Raw genomic sequence first — 21796 nt, 5'->3', positions numbered from 1 at the left:
GTATAGAGACGTTCTGAAGGTCTGATTATCTTAAAGCTTTATTGTAAACACCCAGTTTCCTGGGCCCATTCTTCTAGTCCTCTTCGATATTGCTTGGTGCAGACGAAAGCGGTGACCCAGACCCAAACGACAGGAAGACACTGGCTTCGTAGCCTGCTGTTTTCTGCGAAGGCTTTCCAGCCCCGATCTCCAGTAACTCCAGCATCCCAAGGAGTCGTCCAGAGCTAGCCACCATCAGCTCTCTCGCTTGCTTCTCCTCTCCAGCATTGCCCCTCTTACCTCTGCCAGACCCGTATACGTTATGTCTTGCTTGTATACCGGTCTCCATAGCCTTTCTAAGTTCATCGGTAGGCTTAAGTCCATTCCCTGCCATCATAAGTACAAAAAGTTGTTCAAGGATCAGGGAAACCTTGGCGTTGTCGGCAAAACTCTGTCTGCCGTGCAGTGGAAGCAGAATGGACTCAAAGTGCTCTTGTGTTGGGTCGTATCGGAAGTAGTCGGGTAATGTACCGCTAACGAAAGGCAGCAAGAGATTGGCGAGAAACATGAATTTCATGGGTCCCGGAACAGTAAGTGTTGTAAGAAACACTTTAAATAGCATAGTCGGAAGGTATCGAAAATCCTCCACGACATTGTCGAACCAGTCACTTAATGTCGTGAAATTGTTGGGGAGTTTGGTCGCTACTTGTGCTAGCTGAAGCTCTGTTAGTCAGGTCGTTGACGATACTGGCAGAACAAACTCACCAAGGCTAGGAGACGCTGTCGCAGTGTTATTGCGTCATTGCCGCCTAGTCGCTCGATAGCATCCTGCAAGTTCAAGTTGCCGTCTGCGATATGTGGAAGATCTAGCGGCAGGCTGACATCAAGTTTGCGCTCAATCGCTCGTGTGACCCTAGGAGCATCTCTCTTCTCCTCATCGCTATCATAATCGGCCACCTCACCCGTTTCGAAGTCGACATTGCCGAGCTTCTGCTTTTTATTCGCTCTCTCCTTCAGCTCCCTGGTTTCACTCTCCCAGATCTCAGGGTATTCTTTCAAAGAGTTTGAAGAGGCTATCGCGAAGATTGCTCTGGCACTGCGGCGTCTCGTTGCTCTGGTCATTGACTGACCTTCGCCCACGATGTAGTGCCAGATAAGGCTCTCCTGCAGTGCAGCCTCTTGGCCTGCTTCGTTGTGCTGACTTGACCTGACACAAACATCCCAGTCGGCTTCTAGGAAGTCCAGCATTATAGAAAGCAACAGCTTCCATCTCTCCCACCGCTTTTTGTATGCTACAGAGCAGTTGAATGCCCATCCAACGATATGCCAAAAGTCGTCCGCTCTGTTCCACATGCTCTTCTCATTGGCTGGTTCACAATAGAGTTGATCAACATCTTTCTCCTCCTCGGGGGACAGACTCCTAGTCGTGTTCCTGTGGCCTCGTGGGCGTCTTCCTGTACGCTCAGGAGGGAACATGAAAGCCTGCCGTATGTAGACATACGTCGGCTCTTCTATCGTGTTCAGGACACACTGGAGGTATCGCAGCGCAGCGTCGGAACCTCTGCGATTCTCCAACGAAGGCGTCTTGAATGTGTAGGCTATGAGCGAGGCGGCAAGTGCAATCTGCGTAGGCGGCGGGAGGAGGCCGATATATGGTTGTGCAGGCGTAGAGATGGATGTGCCAGCTGCTAACAGGCTGTGGAGGAACTCGTACGCGTTTGCAACTATTCTCTGTCAGGCAACACTCGTTATTGTCCAGGCGGGACTTACATTGGAAGCCTTCGATATATGCCTTGGCATGATTTGCGAGCTCATAAGTTGCTGGCTTCGTAGGGCGCCGTTGCGCGCGTCGAGGGCGTGCACTTACAGCCTCGAACGCTGATGAAGGTGCTCCATTACCACTCGGACCAGATGATGAACTGTCGCACGGTAAATCAGGTGTTGCGACCGTCGTCATGGTGGTTGCGTGAAGTGCGACATTATTGGAACGTGGGGTTAATGAGGAGTGATTGCGGAAAGCGTCGCGCCAGCGCGTGTTCACGTTCACATTGACGTAACGCGAGCCATGGATACCTCACAAGCATAAATGCCCGCTCATCTTCGTTCGGGCACATCTATTTGTTTTTGTGTTGTAAATTGTAGTTCAGTGGTATCATATAGTTTGAGCATTTATAAGACAGACGTAGTCAGTCCAAGCAAAAAGTAACATTGCTCCCAGATCAAGACGACATTCGAGGGCTAGAAACAAAGAACAAAAGTAATCGTACGACAGCGGCAGGATTCGAACCTGCGCGGCCGAAGCCATATGATATCTAGTAGATAAACTCGTTCGAGTCATACCCATTAACCACTCTGGCACGCTGTCTTTGATTGGTTAATCTCGAACCTATATGGATTATATAGTTGTTAGAAACATATCAAAAATTGATCTGTCAGGTTCACCTCTTTCTCAAGGTGTACAATCAAATTTCACGATGAATGAATGCGTATACGAAACACTGATCCACTGCGGGGTCACATTAGGTTTCAAGCGAGGCTTCGCCCATAGAGCACAAGCTTAGCCCTTTGAGGATTTGTCCGTTGTACTGGTTGTTCGCAACAACTACTTCGCGTGTGGGAGAGCCGTTGAGTTGTTTTTCATACTCGCAATCAATTCGGTCTATTGTTGTTGCACTTGTGAAGCCTGGGAGAGTACTATACTTAGAGGGGTCGAATCCTTTCGAAGACAGGGTACCTACCAAGGTCACACATAATAAGAAGCGTGTCGTAGTTGAGTAGTGCTGACAGCGTGTAAAAAGAGGGGAGAGGCAAAATACGCACTAGATTGACAACTACATAGTACTTGTTTACGGTCTCGTACAGGCGATAACTATCGGTCTTGAGCTCTGTGTTTGCTCAAAAAGATATTCCATAGACGTTTTTTCCCGGGATTGTCGGTGCTTTCATGATCACATCGAACCTAAGAATCGATATGCGTTGCACCAAGATTCGCGCCCTGTGTCTTCGCCTCGACCACTGCAAGAAGATAGTTCGTTGTAGCCAGCGGGCAAAAAGAAACAAAGTTTCCGGTACCGGGAATCGAACCCGGGTCTTTCCGGTGCTTTAATCGAGTGATCGGTTGAAAGCGGAATATCCTAGCCTCTGGACTATACCGGAGATGGTATTGATGATGAAAGACTGAGCTATAACGATATTGAACTCTGATTTTTACTGTTAAAGAGAGTCCACTCTGTAGGAGCGTAGCCTCAATATGGGAAAGTCGACTGATAGTTTGCCTGGCACATAAGAAGCCCACTACAGCCGCCCGAAATTCCGTAATAAGCTTGGCTTACAAACAACCCTACGCAGACGCTCGTGTGACGGAAACGGATAGCTGTAAGAAATCGTGGAACCCCTCAAGCAGAACGTACTGCTATTGTCGTCATTTATCGCAACATGCGTGCGATGTGAAGGCGGATCGCTCCCAATGTTGCGGTGAGAGGAGCGCGTTCTGACTTAGTCAGCTGTCGCGACCTTCTACTGGCTTCATCACCTTGGACGACGGCCACCTCGATCACTGAAATGCTTTTGTCGAGAGGCAAGTTCATTTTCGTGAAAATCACTTAGACGCATCGCCGTTGAGAGGGGTGCGATGACTACGACGGTATCACCAGCCTTGGAGCCACTAGATCTTACCTTTGTCCGGCTACGGTTGACGATGCTCTGAGCAACGCGGAGTACAACATAAGTACTACTTTTTCAAGTCAAACTGAGAAGTGGCGCTGCAAACTAATGCATATTGATCCTGTCGTTCTGTAACTCTGCATAGGGCAGGGCGTGCTATTTGCGGATAACAAAGCCATTCCTACAGCATCCCTTTTTCTGCAAATGGTACAAGAGCTTTGTCTGATTTGCATTCACCTACAAGTACTTCGCCTGCCACGCCTCCAACTCGCTACGATCTTTGTTTGATTCAGTCACAATATCGGCTACCGGAACCGTGCGTTTGCTGCGGTGAAGGGAGGAGTAGCGTAGTACTCCAAGATCAACGTCGTGAGTATAATCATACTTTTCATTTTGTACACACGAGCTCTGCCCCTCTCAGTTCAACCTCACAATGTCGAAACCCTTACAGATCGCTACGTACATCATGACCTGGACTAGCTTCCCAAGTGCTATTGCGTCTTGCATGCTCAGATGCTACTGTTGCAAATATCTCAAACGCAGCTGGAAAGCGGATGACGTTGTGTCTCTGGTCGTGGGAGTAAGCTGCAGATGAATGTCATTCCCTCACAAGCTCCGACTGACTGACGGTCAAGGTGTCACTCGTTGGCGCACTGGGCATTTGGCAAAGGATCTTGTTCTTGGGTTGTGCAGGGTCAGTGCCGAGCGACAACGAGTACGAAGAATATTTCTGACAGTACTTCAGGCCTGCGCCAAACGTGTGCAACTACTCCGACCCAAGCGGTGATGCCCTTATCGTTCGTGTAATGCTTTTCTGCTATGCGCGACTCAACTGACGAGCACAGTGGCTATTTGTCACCTCAATCTACTACGCTCTCTTACACTACGTCGTCCGAACCGCCTTCTTCACGTTATATCTGCCATTTTCCGCTCAGTCCAGGTTCCGCTTCTGGATCGGTATGGGATTTGGAATGAACTTCATGGTGCTCATAATCGACCTGCTTCTCGTCGTGTTCCAGTGCAATCCCATCACAGCGGCCTTCAAGCCTGCACAACACTTGACAGCGCAGTGCATGGATCGAAGGTTGGCGTTTTACGCGCCAGCCGTGTTGGTATGTTTAGACAGGATCCCAGCATCCATTCAACACTGACTTGTTGCCCAGAACGCTTTACTGAACCTCTACGTCTTGGTCCTACCTCTTCCCATGTTTTGGTCCATTCAGATGCCAACACGCCGCAAGATATACATTTTTTGCCTGCTGACGACCGGCACCGCTGCTGTCGCACTGGGCTTCATACGCATCGACTCTCTGCGCAGGCTCACCACCAACATCGACACATCAGCCGCAGTCGGTGAGATGATGATCGTGGCTGCCCTGGGTATGAGCCTCGCTGCAATTACCCACAACCTCCCCTCGATGCGAATCTTTTGGAGGCACGTATCAAAGTCGCGTTCGAATGTAAGAGACACGTCGTATCGGCCCTGCAACATCAACTCGCGAGACAAGCTTCAGGCAACCACTACGTATTGGCTTGGCAGTGCTGTAAGTGGACTTGAAGGCTCGCTGAGGCACATACAGCCCACAGTGTCTGTGACGAGTCCGACCGATCGGCCACTTCCAGCTGTACTAATGACGACTTATGATGGCAGTCCAAACCAGCTACGATATCCTGTCGTCGATCTTGAGTTCGGGATGAGGCCTCGAACGCCTCCGAGGATCTTTTGAGTTGTTAGACCCACCTGAAATGATCTTATTTGTTTACCCTAAGTCAGGCAGTGAGGAGAAATGACGACAGCCTTAGTCGCACATACACAGAGGTAATTCTGCTCGATATATTCTCTCTGACGATTCAACTTCGAATGTATATTTCCCATATGGCAACCCCAATCGTATTCGGATATCATGTCTCATTCAATGCAGATCTAACCCCTTATCTCTTGATACAAGACTGTATGCCCAAAAACGCCGAACATGCTCGTAAAACCCTGCCCATAGAGTCCACAATCCACTACTGCAGCAGCGGATCACGGTAGTGCTTCTGCATGTTGTGCCTCTTTTCGTTACCAGCCTGGTACCTGTTCCTCGCACGGTCGGCCTGCTTCTGCTGCTTCTTCTCAAGGGCAGCGACTTCCTTCTTCTTGCTGTCGCTAACACCAATCATACCCATGCCACCATTGGCACGTGTAATGACCTCACGGCTCTGGCGGCCACGGCCCTCCTCACCATCTTCCATCTCAGCATCGCCATCCTCATCATTTTCTGGTGCAGTGAGACGGCGCTGTGCATTCTCCATACGCTCGGCGACGCCAGGGTAGTTGCGCAAGTTCTGTCTGTAGTACTTGTTGAGCGACCTGTGACCAGCAGTTCGGCCAGAGGGGAGGTGCAGCTCATATTCGTCGTGGTAAACAGCAACGGGTGTGGCATGTGCGTGTGAGTGGAAGCCATCTGCGGCTCGGTGGGGTCGGGGGTCTGCATGGTTGTGGTGTCGAGACTTGTGCAGGCCCTTGTGACGGTGGGAACGGTCAATGGGCACAGCTGTGATCTCGTCTGTTGGAACACTAGAAACTGTGCTGTCGGTTTCCCAACCCTCGTCACCCTCGCCGCTGGACATGGCTGCATCATCCTCTGTGGTGATCTTGGCCTCGCGCCTGGCTCCAAGCTTGACACCACCTCCTGTAGTGGATGCAGAGTCATCTGAAGCCTCTGCCTCATCCTGCATCTCGTCGAAAGCGGCCTGGTCATCGTAGGTGCTGCTGAAGTCGTAGAATTCGCCAACTTCGACGAGCTCCTCGTCGCTCTCGAACGCAATCATGCAGTGACCGCGGTCGCGCATGTGTGTCTGAATACCGGATGCTGTGTGTACGACCTTGTGACACTTCAAGCAAGCGTGCTGCTCATGGATCTTGCTATGGAGGTAGTTAAGAAGGCCCTCTGGATTAGCCAGGAACTCCTTCTCGGGGACAAACATGCCGTGGAAGCGACCCATGTGGTGCAAGTTCAACGGCATGGTCGGCGACTTATAGTTGCAGAATAAGCAGTCTTGCAGCGGGTCGGTGATGACCTTGGATGTGGCAACTGAGCTTCGGTCGTCTTCGGTCGAAGCCTCTGTAGGCTCTGCATCTTCCAGGCTGGTGGTCTTCAGGCCTTCGGCGACATCTGCGACATCCTTCTCGCCAACAGTGGCCTCAGAGTCAGCCATAGATTCGCCGAGTGAGAACGCCGAACTCATGACAGAGCCATTGACCGAAACTGCATCGTCGTTTTGCCCAGTCCTCGAGGCCTTCATGAGATTTGTGCGGTGTTTCTGGCTGTTCACGTGGTTGGCGTAGGCGTTCTCGCTATAATACGTCTTCTGGCAGGCGGCGCAAGATTTCTCAAACGACGCCTTTGCAGCGGATGCGGCAGCAGAGGCCTTGTTCGCAAGGACCTTCTCGGTGAAGATCTCAGAAGATAGGGGGGGCAGCGAGGCAACACGGCGCTTCAGGTTGTAGCGGTGCCAGTCCGTCTGCATATGCGCCCGCTGCAACTCGCCCGAGCGGAATGCGACCTGACATGTGTTGCAGGTGAAGGGGTGCGTGGACTGGATGTTGGCCTGGGTGGGCACTTGTTGGGACGCCATGGTGCTGGCTTGTGAGAGAAAGTGGCTCTGATTGTGGGTTGTCAAAGCGAGCCGTGGAGGTGGTCACCGAGGGGAAAGTGAAGAATAATTGACTAGCAAGTGGGGGTTGTGCGGAACGTTTTTGAGGCGTCTGTGACTGGCCGAGCGGCAAAATCTCTGTTTTTGTAGGCTAGAGTGACCTGCGATCAGGAAGCAAGAACAAAGAGGTATCTAAGATCTTATCGTCAGGCTCATTCACGGCGAAAATCGTGGAATCGCTCGACAAGTCCTCGCGGCGGCAAGACGTCGACCATCTGAAATGTCGCGCCGCGAAATGACGTTTTCGCCTCGCCAAGCATCGCCCCTGTCGCCTTCGGTGGCCCCTGCAGCCTCGGATCGCAGCCGCATGGCAGGTGCGGGAGCTATGCACCAGCCCTACGGCTTCTGTCTAGCTGTACAATGCGGTACTCATCATCAATACTGCAGCACATATACACGCATTGCCCACACGCTCGCTCTATGACATGACCACGTCGGAAGGAGGGCCTCGATGTCCTCGAGATGAACCCAAAGCATCATCCAGCTCGAGCACCACACCGTCTGATGCGCCATCAGAGCCTCGAAGACGCTCATCACAACTGTTGGAGCACCGCCTTGGCAATGTGGTGGACGTGCAGGACCCGTCTCGGCTCATAGAATGCTCGCACCTGGAAAGACAGCGCCAGTTCCAGTACCTCGTGCGCCAGTATGTTTGGGGTGGCATCTGCCAGCGTCCCGTCGAACGCAGTGATCGATGCTAACAACAGCACAGCTACCTTGCTCAAATACTGTACGGCTGTAAGAGCGCCTACTGTGATACCCCGACATGTCTCTCGTGCAACAAGCGCGGCATCTGCAAACCGTATCGACCGCCGACGCAGCTCACCGCCCGAGCACTAGCCCACTACCTCGCCAGTCAAAGTAACCCCCATCGAGGTCTCTGTCCTCACGAGCTCAAGGTGTCTCCGAGCACGCTTGGGATCGAAGGCGCTGTTGACTTTAGCATTGGATACGGCGACCGCGATGATAAGGATTATGCACAGCATGCTCAATCGACCGGGAGAAGACGCAGTGTAGCACGCGCCATTGACGGTCGACACCAGACTAGGAAAGACATCAAGTCAATCGGGCAGAATCTTTACGATAGTTTTTCGTTGATCTACTCCTACTCGAAGCAGATACCTGGCGCTTTGTGGGCGTTTGACGCATTGCGCGCCCAAAGTTACGTGACGCATCAAGGCAAACGCGCAGGCAGTCCGAACGACAAACCTGTCACAGCACATACGTATGAGACAGCGAGTATCGTCCGTCAACGTTCACAGCAGAATCTTCGTGCACAGAGTCAGGCGCATGCAGCTCGAACCCACTCTGAGGTGCTCAGTAATGGTCAGCAGGTTCACAGAGTACCGTATTATCGACTCTCCACTCCCGACCAAGCTCATACCACCAAGAACGCGACCAGCGCACCAACTGACTGTACTGTTGATCTGCCAAGGATGTCGATATCAAAGACTGGCAGGAAGTCGTTCACACTCGGCGGTTCGATTGTGCCTCCCCTAGCGAAAGCAGAGACTAGAACACCACCAATGCCTGCACATCAGAAGGCCACGAAGCCAAAGCACAACGTTTATGTAGCTCCAGCTACCTCGAGGCTGAACTGCGATCTGCTAGATCAATTGAAGGATGAGGTCCATTATGGACAGCAACAGCGCGGCTCAGCTTTCCTCCCTGCTGTTGGCTACGATACAGCTCGGCTCCAACCCGCCAGAGCTTTTGTCAACCGATCATTGTTCTATACCCTCAGCGACGCAGAAACACTGCTACAGTCGTTTCGTGACACCAACGAAGCCTTTCAACATTCACCGCTACCGCATCTGGATTCTGATCGACTTGCACACTGTTTTAGGGACTGGGACCAACGCAATGGAGCCTTGATATTTGACAGCCTTGCTATCGCTGTGGAAGCTCTGTTTACCCTTCCGCCAGAACTTGAGACACAGAAATCTACCAGCAGCAAGCTTTCGTCAAATAACAATTCGACAAAAGATTCCACAGACAAGTCTGAATCTGCGGCTGGCTCTCGCTACCTCAGCAACTACGAGGCTGCTCACATCGTAATAATATGCATCCACGCCTTGACGTCTTCGGTTCCTGTCGGTTGGCCTCGTTCTTGGGCACAACTGCGCAGCCTGCGGTCGTGGGGCGTTGTTGTCCCTAGCACAACTGGAAATACTGACGATTCCATCGACCCTTACGTAAATATCATCGATGCATTAGAGTACGAGCCGGCTGTGAGGCTTGCCGATCGCCTGTTACGCGGTATTGGCGCCCGAACTTGTTTCGAACACATACTCTCAGCAATGCATAAGGATCCAACATCAACAGCAATCGAGCCTATAAATTTGGAAGACACTTTGACGACCATCCTGGTTCAACATTTGGAAGTTGCTGAGCAGGTTGCGTTGAATACCAAGCAGAAGATGAAGACAGCCAGCATGTTGGATAAAGAGCCAGGTTGGACGGTCACCGCTACGTTCATAGAGTGGCTCAAGACGATGATCATCAAGAGGTGGAATGGTAATGTTGAAGTCAACAAATGGTCCAGCGCCGGGACGGCCGTAATGCTGCTCCACGAATTCTGTACGTACATTGCCTGTAACGCAGAGCGAGGACGAGGACTGACAAAAGCAGATGACAAACAGCGCCGCTTGAACATTTGGTCTAAAATGTTCAGAATCCCCTATCTCAACGAGCATCTGAACAAGATCAATGATCCTGTCAAGTTCCTTGACTGGAAACCGCAACCTAACTTGCTACATATTTTGCAGTACCCAGAACTCCACCCAACCGATTATCTTGTTAGGTTCTTCAGAACAATCAACTTGACAAGTATGGTCGCGCAGTATGACCACACTCAGCACGTCCAACAGATGCTGCGGACGCTCGATGTGGTTTTGCGAGAACCTTACCTGTACATGATCAAGCATCGACTCAAGGTAACACTGAATGACTACCTTGTACTTGATGTCAGCCGAGAAGAGCCACTTAAGGATACGCTCGATCAACTGTGGAGACAGGAAAGGAAGATGTTGCTGAAGCCTTTGAAAGTAAAGCTGGGCCAGCATGAAGGCGAAGTTGGCCTGGACCATGGCGGTGTGACGTACGAGTTCTTTCGTGTTGTCCTGGGCGAGGCCTTTGCGCCAGACTATGGTAAGCCGGCTAGTACTTGTTATGAAGGCTGGGCTGACATCTCTAGGGATGTTCACAATCGACCCTCAGACCAGCGTTACATGGTTTCAACCGGGTTCTCTTGAGCCTCTCTGGAAGTTCAAAATGCTTGGCGTGCTCTTCAGCCTCGCAATTTACAACGGCATCACTTTGCCCGTCACCTTCCCATTGGTATTCTACAACCTCATGCTGAACTCACGGTTCAAATTCCTTGACGACCACACCAGCATTGACTACATCCGAGACGGCTGGCCCGATCTAGCAAAAAGCTTCGATACCCTCCTCCAATGGAACGACGATAACGTAGCAGACATCTTCATGCGCGACTATGTTTTCAGCTACGAAGTCTTCGGCCATAAAGTCGATATTGACATGACCGAGCGCAAAGACAACACGTCGCTGCCCAGCGAGACGGCACTGGTCACCAACGAGAACCGCGGTGCATTTGTCAGGGATTACGTTATGCACCTGATCCTACACTCCGTTCGCCCACAGCTCAGAGCTTTCAAGAAGGGCTTCTACACTTGTCTCAACCCGCGCGGTCTCGAGCTGTTTACCCCCAGAACTCTCAAAAAACTCGTCGAAGGCACGCAAATCATTTCCATTTCCGATTTACGCGCATGTGCAACATATGAAGACTACGATGCTATGCACCCCACTGTTCGTGCCTTCTGGGATATTGTGCAAGGATACACACAGGAAGATGCAAGTCATCTGTTGGAATTTGTCACAGCGAGCGACAGGGTGCCGGTCACGGGGTATAAGAGTCTTACGTTCAACATCGTTAGGATGGGAGGTGACTCGGAGCAGCTGCCCACCAGCAGTACATGCTTCGGCAAACTCTATCTGCCAGAATACAGGGACAAGGACAAGATGATGAAAAAGCTGGAACTGGCCATACAAAACGCAAAAGGCTTTGGTGTCGTGTGAGCTGGTTGTTGCGAACTGTAAAAGGGTCCGATGTTAGGCATGCTGACGACTGTTGAGGACTAGCGTACGGGTGGCGCCGCTAATGAAGGCCTTGGTCTGTTGTGAAGTCGCATCTTGGGAGCCTGGAGGTTGAGTTTTGACAATTACACAAAGGAATGTGTCACGCTACAGCCGCCGGCCGTACCACTATCTTGCAATCATCTTGCGATGTGATAGCTGCTTGTTACAAGCCAAGACGTGAAGATAGCAGAGATACACAGCTTAAAGCTCTTAAGCAAGTGCATGCCCTCCTGAACCTGACTGTGTAACATTAATGTCTCGCTTGTCACCTTACGTCATCTTCATTCTCGACTCCTCTTCTTCCTTTCGTCCTTGGATCTGCCTTCTCGAAGCTTTGCCGATCTCACCGACTCGAACACTAGTTTCATCTCCAGATTTGCCCCGCCACCCAGCACGCCCATTCAGCAGTCGCCGGATTCAGCCCGGCAGTCGAAGTCACACAAATCGTAACAGTCACAATTGCCTGCCACGTGACCGAACGTCTCGACGCTCTGATAAGCATGACACTTCACAGTGGCCGGCCAATGTTCTGACGGTGTCCCTTACGCAAGCTCGATCAAGCTTCTACGCCTAGAGCGTTGTGATTGGCTCCAGCCTCTAGGAGTAGAGAAAGATAGACGAAGATTGATCGTATGCGGGAAGAGTCGGGAGAATAGGCTGGAGATAGGCCTGGGGTGACGATTTCGGAGCACTGCATGCTACGGTGGTACGGTGGGTCTGGGGAAGGATTATATGGGACGGTACCCCAACTTTACCTTTAGGTTATACCAAATCACATTCTGTGAACTTGACTCTGAACTCGAAATCAACGTCGTTTATACACCTGCGTTACACAGCATCAATCTCCACACCCAACTCGGGAAATACCACGCCCTGGTCTTCTCACCAAATCTACACACAATCTACATACAATCCTCACAATGCCTTCTACGACTCCCAAGTCTGACCCCTACATCATTTACGGTCGAGGCGGCGCCGGCAACATCCGTACGTCATTTCTCAAGACTTTCCCGCTGCGAACGGTTTGACTAAAATTTCACTGCAGACCACCGCTCCACAATCCGCAGCGCCTGGAAATCCATCAAGAACTCTCCCTCCACATCTCCGCCGCTCAACTTCTCCGTATCGCCAGACAACTACTACGCAGCCTGGAATGCGAAATCCGAGGACCCGAGCAAGAAGCGTCGCGAATCTGAACTTCTGTCATCGTCAGTAGACGGGGACAGCCTGAAACGCAACACCAGCAGCGGCTCGTTGTCCCTATTCAAGAGTACAAGTGACAGCATGAAGCGCAACACAAGCTCTGGCTCTTTGTTCAGCTTGAGTTCAAGCGTGACACACTCGAGGAGTCACAGCGGCTTGAGTGGACTTAGCAAGATGTTTGGAGGGAGGAACAGTGTGGAGGATGACAGGAGCGTGTCGACTGGCTCGACAGTGGAGAGTGTGATGGAAGAAGAGGACGCCGGTGCAATAGTCATGCGTAGCACGAAGGATAAGGGGAAAGGAAAGGCTCAAGGTTAGGGCCGCGATGAGTTGAGATTTGTTGTCTTTGATGCGATTTAGCGAGCGATACCACTTGGGTTAGAAGTTGCATAGTACTGGATAGGAAAAACACTGACTGTTTTATGATAGAGAATGTGTCTACTCCCTGTGGATAGCAGATCGTGCCCCGTGTGAATTATGCTTATAATCACGTCTCCGCTTTTGCAATGGAGAGGTTGAAGGCAAACCGCCTTCTTCCACTAAAAGATCTTAATGATGCTATGTCTTTGAGAGCTCGGCGCCATAATCATGTCTTCCACAGGACCTTTGCACTATTTTACATCTCCGCTTGTACTGCGTCAACTTCTTCCCTTGTCTCCTCTCTTTCTCAGGGGTCACTCTGCTCCCCTAGTTTATACAATTGCACATCCTCTCGCTTTCCATGACTTGCTTTTCCCTCTCTTCACTACTACGAGCACCAAAGCATCAATGTGGTCAAACCTCTTGTTCTTCCAAGCTTGGTTCACGACTTTAAGACTCGTCTACAAGGCAGCTGGTGCTGAATACCTGGAGTCCCTCCCCAAACTCAGGGTCACATGTTACTGTTACAAAAATCGATTATAGTTAATATGTTCGGACGAGTTTTTTTGCATTACAAGGCATGCGCGCACGCAAACGTAGCGTCGAATTTCGTTGTGCTTAGGAGGAAGAGGTTCTATTACCGAAGAGGGATCAGATGCACGACCCCTGCCGCGCCAGGTAGACGCCTCCCCTCGCTCCGACCTCGACGCGTCTTTCAAGCCTCACAATGACCAAACACCTGCAAGCTATCGATTGCTTACTGTCCCAGGAATTATACAAAGTAGTTGTGAAGTCATGGTAACTTGTCTGCGAACAAATGCTTCGGCTCTTCTTCTGACGCTGAGATCTAGGCGTTGACGCCCGGCAGCCCGAAAATTCCCTTTCTTCCACCTGAGATACACCTGGTCATTGCGCAACATGTGTACCGTAGCGACTTACCGAACTATCGCCTCGCCAATACAATGTTTGCTGAGATGGGCAGGCCAGGACTGTTCCATACCATCACGCTTCGGTGCACCTGCGCAAGTGTATCCCAGCTCAAGCACATCACACAAAACGAACAACTTTCTAAACTTGTGAATACCCTCATCTGGGATACCAATCGTTGGAGAGTAGGTGTTGACGTAAGAGATTGGCATGAGTGGACGAGATACTGCAAGCTGAGAGCACAAGAGGCTGGTTCTGACCAAGCTGCACTATACGAAGAGCTTGCTACAAGTCGACAACACTGGGAGGCTTACCTGTTTCGATTAGAAGACGAGAAACGAACTAATCTAGAATTTGAAGAATTGTGCATGTCCTCGCCGTTCCCCAGGCTTGGACTGCTCAGTTTGCAAGAAGTCCATGTTGTCAGAGGCGCTTATCAGCTCAACAACCGGCACGTATGCATGACGGAAGAACATGATACAGTACCTGTGACCGCTCCACTCAGTGCTTGGAGAGGTGATACAATTTCAAGATCCCTCTACACCTTTTTAATGCCTCAAATACTCAGTACTGTGAAGAGATGGACATTCTCCGGCGTGGATACCAAAGCCTTGGTAAGGTTAGAAACTTATCCTCCAATGAAAGGAATGCACTCCGAACTCACCAGCATGACAATCCGACCCGGCGCCCGAGACATGGCATACAACTCAGAAAGAGACACAGGCCGGCTCGCGGCCTATCTTAGCAAGAGGCGAGATCTTGAGTCTCTCTGTCTGATCCTCAATAGCCGCGTTGTTCTTGCGAACCACACGACAAGCTTTTCGCAGACCATCCAGGATACTTTCGAAGTAAAGAAGAGGTGGAGTTACCAAGGCTGTCTGGAAGGTCCTATAACATGGCCGAAGCTTCGCAAGCTGTCGCTAAGTCATTTCGATACAAACACTAACGCGCTCTTGTCGTTAGTCGCCAGACACAGCTCGACTTTACGAGATCTGAGGCTGCACGCTATAAGTCTCTGCGTTAATGGAGAAGAAACAAGCACATGGCTGCAGGTTTTCCGGACAATCAGCTCAACAGCATGTCTGCATAATGTGGCTCTGTCGGGAGAGTTCCGATACGGTGATGGCATCAGAGACGACGTCTGGGACTTCGATGACAAAGGTCTTGCAAATGCTGTTACCTTTTGGATCATCAACGGTGGGGATTGCCCTTGGACAGACGAGTCTGAGATAATTACAAGTTGAGCAAACAAAGTCAGCTGAATTGGGAGTCGAGACACAGCGTTTGGGGTGCGGAATTTGTTGATGGAGCCGGGCGCTGCCCTGGACACTGCGCGTTGATTTGAAAGGGACGAATCGCTGCGTCGACATCCTGCCATCTACGGACAGGGGCCGTTTGTACAAATCCCAGACATCGGAGAGGAATTTATCAGCGTCGCCTCTCGCTCACGAGCAGCATCGTGACTCAGTGCCCTCGTCGTCCTCCTTCTGTAATCACAATACCGGTCACCAAGTCTTCCCAATAGTCACGGTATAGTCTACTTGCCAGCATCTTAATAGCTCTGCATTTACCCCACACTAAAGCTTCCTCTAAATAATGTTTCGATCCCAACGGGAACCAGCTATCGACCGAAAGAGCATTACCTTGCAGCCCATATTCAGCGCAAGATAGACCATGCTGCGCTCCTGGAGACGTCTGTCTTAGCAATGGCCTCTGTAAGCCTGGTCCTGACCTTGTGAATATTGGCATGACCGACACTTACAAATCCACTTGTACGAATGGTACATGAACAGTCGATACATGCTTCTCTGGGAGTGACAGCTGTAGGACTCTTGCCCAAATTCAACATGTGAAGATCTGGTTCTCAGCAGTCGATGGTCGGGGTATGGAACAGTGCGGAGTCAACCGTTTCTGCTGTTTTGTGAACAACTTGACAGGCTGCGACTGCGCCAGCACAAATCTGTTCGAGCTAGACGCCGCGATGTTCATCACGACTCTGCCTTTGAGCACAATACTATCCATAAGCACAAACTCGCCTGCTAGCGCATCCGCATCTACGACCTCTACTCTGCAATCGACTTCGACATTGGTCAGGAGCTCCTCTTTTACATAGTCTTTGCCTTATTCCTCGAGCCACAGCATCGCTATCGGTGCGGGGATTGGTGCGGGTATCGGCATTCCTCTCCTTGCGGCTGTTGGAGTGCTGGCATTGTATCTGCACAGAAGGCAAAAGTTGCGCGAAGCAGCCTTGAGACAGGGAGGGTCATATCCCATACAGGAGCTGAAGGACTTGACAGAGGTGGGTTATCAGCAGATGAGCTCTGTGAATGAGCTGTCTGCTGAAAGACAGTACGAAATGGACGGCATCAATGTCTCTCATGAGATTGATGGCATTGCCAAGTACCAAAGAGATGCCTGAGCGAAATGATACGGATACGAAGTTCATACGCACGCTTGACAGTTGCCTATGCCGTATCTACTGAGTGCAATGCTCTTGGCTTACGAGTTCTTGATTGCCCATGGCTCTTTGGTCAAACCGATCTACACTGAACGCTATGTCCTCCTAAAGTCGAAGAAGCGACGAGCAGAGATGCCATTCAAGCTCTTTCATGCAGCGCCGATTTTCGAGGAGAAAAAGGGAGCTCATCCATGTCCAAGTACAGATTGCAGAATAATTCAAAACACCGAAGTCTTATAGGGAAACCTTGCTTCGCTACGTACGAAACCGTAAACCCTTTTAGTAAAAAGCAAAAGCGTTTGTTCGGATTTTCCAATTCCAATCGGCTCATTCGGCTCGAAAGACAGCCTCGTCAGATATCTGCCAAGCCGGTACAGATGTTAAACAACGACTGGAGATCTTCCGAAAAATGCTTGCCTTCCTAATTCTCTGCAGGTGTCCGAATACGTATCACCGGGAGCGTGGCAGCGCCACGGCTTTCGAAGAGAATTTGAGCACGCTTCCTCTGACCCGCTCTCAAGTCAAGCAATGGAACAATGTTGGGGTTACGCATATGGGTTAATCACAGTTCGCCCCAGCACCGCATCAATACGATGAAGCAGTGAAGGTGGTGTACCGAGACTCGCGGTCGGTAAGCTTTCTCGCCGTCACAACATCAGCGTTAGCTTTCCAAATGTCAACACCAGGATCAAGTTCACCCGTCAACAAACGTCAAGTTCACCCGTCAACAAACGTCAAGTTCACCCGTCAACAAACGTCAAGTTCACCCGTCAACAAACGTCAAGTTCACCCGTCAACAAACGTCAAGTTCACCCGTCAACAAACGTCAAGTTCAGATGTTGCCGCGCCTTAGTCTCTCATGCGAACATCCTGTCTGACTTTGTGTTCTTGTGAGAGTTGCGCTCCGTTCAGGACAAAGAAAGGTAGAGGGAAAGTTTGATGAATAAGTCAGGAACAGCCTGTCCATAGCTGGGAATTTTCTGCGTTTTCAGCGCTGTTTCCGCATTTTATTTGGCTATTGTGGCACCAACAACCTTCAGTCAGAAAAAGGGGATACAGAACATAACGCTAGTTATGTTTTGAAGTGTATTTTGATGCTGTGTAGACTGGTATAAATTGTTTTCTAGTCCGATCCATCAGATTCAGGAACATACGCAGCGTTGAATATAACGTTTTTGTACGACAGGCAAATTCATAGATCGAGGGTACGTAGATTTTGGACTGTAACAGATACCATAAGTGCAACTGACACATCGTCTAGATCCGGTTCGAGCTTAATCGGGAAGAGTATAGGCTTTCTCAATTGACATTTCAGATCCAGAGTTGCCGGGCGACTTCCCTCATAGAAATACCGAATGCACAATTTCGAAGGCATCACGTTGCAGGAGAGTCGAACAACTGATAACGACTGGAGAGAAACAGAGGCGGCTTTCAACAAAACACTGCGTCGAAGAAGCCCTTTTTCGATCCGAGACACAAATCCCATGGATGGCTGGGTACCGTTCTGACATTCTGTCAGCGAGATGTTTTTCGAATATGTAGTGGAAGCCAGAAGAATAGCCTGTAAACCTTGAAGCCTTTGGAGGTGCTGATTGAGATTCGGACATACACGCCTTGCATGGCCATTTCGGACTACACCTCATCGGTCCATTGAGCGTTGACCTTGGACAGAAGGAAGTAGTTCGGTAGGGGAAACACATCATCTTTCTTAGACGTTTGTGATCTGAACCGTTGGATGTTCGAAGAGCCGTCTGAGGCGCAAGACATTCAGCCATGCATTGAAAGTCTTCAGATCTTCTCCACCCCAAAACATGTGTTCGAAAACCAGAGGGCTACTTCATGTGTTGCTGGTGCGAGCATTTCGAACTAAAAACAACGTTTCGAAGAGTAAGTCGCATTCTGGGAGACGAAAAAAAAAGAGATTAAAAACTCCCATGACCTATACGTCCATGATTTTTTTTAAAACAACAACAAAAAAACAACAACCAGTGAGGTTGTAGAGAGAGCATTGGACGAGGCAAAGCTTATATGGGCAGCGCTCGATGCTTGACAAGGCGCGTACACGTAGAAACTGGGGCAATGGGTGATTGTAATGCTTAGTCTTACCAATGATCGATACTTTCGCTGCTAGCAGTTGTTTGTGCCAATGTCTTCAACATTATAATATTACACACGCTATACAAGCCACATGTCTTCTATGCCTCACTGGTAGTTTCCCTACGCTTGAGGCCTCTTCTCCATCTCTTTCAGCCTCTTCAACCCCGCTCTCGCGTTCGTTTGTCCCTCAGAGAAACCCATCGACTTTGCCAGACCCGCGGCCTCCTCGTACTTTTGTTTTGCGTCTTTTATCCGGCCCTCCATCTCGTAAAACTCTCCCAAATTATGTGTTGCGACTGCGCAACCGAAGTCGCATTCTTCAGTCTTATCTGTCGAGGGTATCGCGGCAGCGTGTGCGAGAGCTTTTGTGGCCCATTGGCGAGCTTGGTCGATAAGTACGGCGCGCGGTGGGGGTTTGGTAACCGGGAAGTCAGTAGGTGCAGAGGAGAGAGCAATCGCGTTGGACTCGTCCGGTGGCGGGGTTTGTTGGACAAGACACGTTGAGATATTGTTCACTGTGAAGGTCAATCTCCGGTCCAGAATTTTGAATTTTAGCAGCTTACTCAAGATGATGCTGTGGCATGACTTTGGTGGGCACATCTCCAAAGCTTTGACGAAAAGCGGTGTGGCGAGGTATCGAGGGCCAAATTCCTCATAATGTGACCCAAGTGCTTCCAGAGCACCACCCAACTCCTCGTTCGTCAAAAATTCGCCCTCGCCGTTTTTCAGGCCTTCTCTCTCTCGCCTTTGCGATTCTGCAAGAGCTTTTTCCACAGCTTCTACAAGCCTCTTGCCTCCGTTCTCTGGCTCGTTGACATACTTGATGTCGTAGAGCTGGCCAAGCTTGAGATTGATCTGCACCATGTTCTTCAAGACGCGGCTCCTGTTCCCATCGTTCCAGTGCTTATGAGAAAACTCATCCAGCCACTTCTGGGTATCTGCTCTCATGATCTCAAGGACGTCTGTCGCCAGGCTATAGTACCCTGCGTCCTCGAACAACGCCGCGATTGTGTACTTGACGCCCATGATCTCGTCGCTGAAAGGGTCCATACCCAGTTCGTCGGCCGTTTGGAGGGCTTGGCGAAAGTACTTGTTCGCCTCGCGGATGTCAAGCCACTTTCCACGACTGTAGAAGAGAGCTTTGCGCAACTTCTTGGCAACGGGTTCGGGGAAGTTGTGATATGGCTTTATGATGACATTCTTGTAGTACCAAGGAAGGTAGAGCAAGCACATGCCAGAAAGAACTGAAAGACTAAGAAAATGTCAGCTGTGTACTGTCATAGGGTTGGGAACGCCTACACAACCACCGCAAAGGGAAACAGTACAGGACTCTTTCTATACTGCTCTCTGAATTGCGCACTCATCGATGAGCGGTAGCGTCTTCCCAACTGTCGCTGGAGAGGGCTGTATATCGTCTTTGAAGCTAGCTTGGAAAACCCGTGTGGTGCCGGCTGTGCTTGAGATCGACCAAATGCGTTTATGCGCGGCGTAGCGCATCGAACCGTCCTGGAAAACATCGCGAGCCGGACAAAGGCGAATTGATGTGAGTGATGGCGACTGAAACTTGGTGGAGCATCGAATGACGGGGACTTTTAGCGGCGTCGCGTTCCTTCCGCGTAGGGCTGAAAGCTAATCGATAGGCAACTCATGACGTAGCCAATCACCGACGCGTTCCTCCCTCAGCTTGCCTCCCACGCTGTTGAAGCTTTAGACAATGCTTTGAAGCGATTAATCATGTGTGGCAGGTATGTGCTGGCCTTGGTGAGTATACATAGGAACAGCCGCAAGGATTCTAGCTAAATGATATTTACAGCGACCCTCAGAGGTGCGCCAACAACTAGAGCAGTCGCAGATGCCGGTCGAGGAAGTGCCGAACGACGAGAACGTACGCCAGTCTTACAACTTTGCGCCTGGATATCATGGGCTTGTGTATCGAGCGGATGACACCGATCACGCCGCCCATAATGACAATCATAGCGAAAACGATAAGAAACCCAAGGAGGAAGGCACAGCAGACACCAAGTATAAGCTGCAGTCAATGCAATGGGGTAGGCGTCCCAAGTCACTCTCGAGATGTCTCAGCTGACGTAAATTCGTCCAGGTCTTGTACCATTCTGGACGAAACGTAACCCGGACTATGGTTCAAAGATGAAGACCATCAACTGTCGGGACGACTCATTATTCGAAGATCGAGGCATGTGGACAACCATGAAAAAACAAAAGCGATGCATCATCATTGCGCAAGGCTTCTATGAATGGCTCAAGAAAAATAACGGCAAGGAAAAGATACCATATCTCACCAAGCGCAAAGACGGACAGCTCATGTGCTTTGCTGGGCTGTGGGATCGTGTTCAGTTTGAAGGTAAGCGCCGTACCTTTTCAACATTCGCGGCTGCCTCGTAGCAAAGGTGTCTTACTCTGGAACCATCATTTCCAGGTTGTTGACCTGCGTGCCACGTTTTTCATGTCTTGTATAGCTGCTGTGACCATGACTGACATCCCACTAGACAGCAACGAGCCACTGTATACCTACACCATCATCACCACCAACTCGAACAAGCAACTCAACTTTCTGCACGATCGCATGCCAGTCATTCTTGACAACGGCTCTGACGCCATACGAACATGGCTGGATCCGAACCGCAAAGAGTGGAGCCAGGATCTGCAGTCACTACTGAAGCCGTATGAAGACGAGCTTGAGTGCTACCCTGTCAGCAAAGACGTGGGCAAGGTCGGGAATAACTCCCCATCATTCTTGATACCCGTCGATAGCACTGAGAACAAAAATAACATTGCGAACTTTTTTGGTAACCAGAGAAAGCTTGCAAAGAAGTCCAACGTGGCGGGAATCGACAAAACGGAGCGCGAACTTGAGAATGCCACGACTCAGGACGGCCATGTCAAAATCGAACACGACCTCAATGAAACTCGTGACACCACGAACCGTGTTGGAGGTACCGAAGATATCGCGCCACTACCCGTTCCAGACGATTCTCCATCACAGGCCATGAAACTCATACAAGGTATGAAGCGAGAAGCGGACGATGATAGTACCACATCAGGCCAAGGGCCACAGTTGAAGCGCATTAAGCCGACCTCCCCTCCGAAGCTTGCATCTCCCATGAAGAAACCTACAAAGAAACAAGGCACACGCAGCGCTACAAGTAACGGCAGTGCAGCAAAGACACCAGTGAAGACTGATGGGAACTCGAAGATCACATCCTTTTTCAGCAACAAGTGAGGCACTTTCAA

At 50.4% G+C, this 21796-nt stretch overlaps 8 protein-coding genes and 1 non-coding gene across 9 annotated transcripts; 5 read left to right on the top strand and 4 right to left on the bottom strand.

The window, feature by feature from the left end:
* Window positions 1–73: 73 nt before the first annotated feature.
* Window positions 74–1936, bottom strand: EKO05_0006001 (uncharacterized protein; the record flags this gene model as incomplete). The annotated part of the gene is made up of 3 exons (XM_038939688.1): window positions 74–694; window positions 745–1703; window positions 1750–1936. The coding sequence occupies 3 exons, from the start codon at window positions 1934–1936 to the stop codon at window positions 74–76; spliced, it is 1767 nt and encodes a 588-aa protein (XP_038799007.1).
* A 309-nt stretch (window positions 1937–2245) lies between these two features.
* EKO05_9t5 lies at window positions 2246–2344 on the bottom strand. Its single transcript has one exon. It is a non-coding gene; the product is annotated as a tRNA-Ser (tRNA).
* Window positions 2345–4075: 1731 nt separating this feature from the next.
* Window positions 4076–5369, top strand: EKO05_0006000 (uncharacterized protein; the record flags this gene model as incomplete). The annotated part of the gene is made up of 5 exons (XM_038939826.1): window positions 4076–4222; window positions 4278–4336; window positions 4388–4439; window positions 4488–4754; window positions 4806–5369. The coding sequence occupies 5 exons, from the start codon at window positions 4076–4078 to the stop codon at window positions 5367–5369; spliced, it is 1089 nt and encodes a 362-aa protein (XP_038799006.1).
* Window positions 5370–5652: 283 nt separating this feature from the next.
* Window positions 5653–7263, bottom strand: EKO05_0005999 (pre-60S factor rei1; the record flags this gene model as incomplete). The annotated part of the gene is made up of 1 exon (XM_038945892.1): window positions 5653–7263. The coding sequence occupies one exon, from the start codon at window positions 7261–7263 to the stop codon at window positions 5653–5655; it is 1611 nt and encodes a 536-aa protein (XP_038799005.1).
* A 503-nt stretch (window positions 7264–7766) lies between these two features.
* On the top strand, window positions 7767–11439 carry EKO05_0005998 (uncharacterized protein; the record flags this gene model as incomplete). Its single annotated transcript, XM_038939816.1, has 4 exons — window positions 7767–7987; window positions 8054–9921; window positions 9973–10491; window positions 10538–11439. 4 exons carry the CDS (start codon window positions 7767–7769, stop codon window positions 11437–11439), a joined length of 3510 nt encoding a protein of 1169 aa, XP_038799004.1.
* A 980-nt stretch (window positions 11440–12419) lies between these two features.
* EKO05_0005997 (uncharacterized protein) lies at window positions 12420–13020 on the top strand (the record flags this gene model as incomplete). Its single annotated transcript, XM_038939818.1, has 2 exons — window positions 12420–12486; window positions 12545–13020. 2 exons carry the CDS (start codon window positions 12420–12422, stop codon window positions 13018–13020), a joined length of 543 nt encoding a protein of 180 aa, XP_038799003.1.
* An 837-nt stretch (window positions 13021–13857) lies between these two features.
* Window positions 13858–15233, top strand: EKO05_0005996 (uncharacterized protein; the record flags this gene model as incomplete). The annotated part of the gene is made up of 2 exons (XM_059636716.1): window positions 13858–13860; window positions 13914–15233. 2 exons carry the CDS (start codon window positions 13858–13860, stop codon window positions 15231–15233), a joined length of 1323 nt encoding a protein of 440 aa, XP_059492699.1.
* Window positions 15234–18664: 3431 nt separating this feature from the next.
* Window positions 18665–20061, bottom strand: EKO05_0005995 (uncharacterized protein; the record flags this gene model as incomplete). The annotated part of the gene is made up of 3 exons (XM_059636715.1): window positions 18665–19059; window positions 19108–19796; window positions 19844–20061. 3 exons carry the CDS (start codon window positions 20059–20061, stop codon window positions 18665–18667), a joined length of 1302 nt encoding a protein of 433 aa, XP_059492698.1.
* A 217-nt stretch (window positions 20062–20278) lies between these two features.
* Window positions 20279–21785, top strand: EKO05_0005994 (uncharacterized protein; the record flags this gene model as incomplete). The annotated part of the gene is made up of 4 exons (XM_038939623.1): window positions 20279–20305; window positions 20358–20592; window positions 20646–20906; window positions 21052–21785. The coding sequence occupies 4 exons, from the start codon at window positions 20279–20281 to the stop codon at window positions 21783–21785; spliced, it is 1257 nt and encodes a 418-aa protein (XP_038799001.1).
* Window positions 21786–21796: the final 11 nt, after the last annotated feature.

Source organism: Ascochyta rabiei, chromosome 9 (assembly GCF_004011695.2).
Source record: "Ascochyta rabiei chromosome 9, complete sequence".
Classification (NCBI taxonomy): Eukaryota; Fungi; Ascomycota; class Dothideomycetes; order Pleosporales; family Didymellaceae; genus Ascochyta; species Ascochyta rabiei.
The sequence above is the reverse complement of the archived record's forward strand: the minus strand, read 5'-3'. Positions and strand labels throughout refer to the sequence as shown.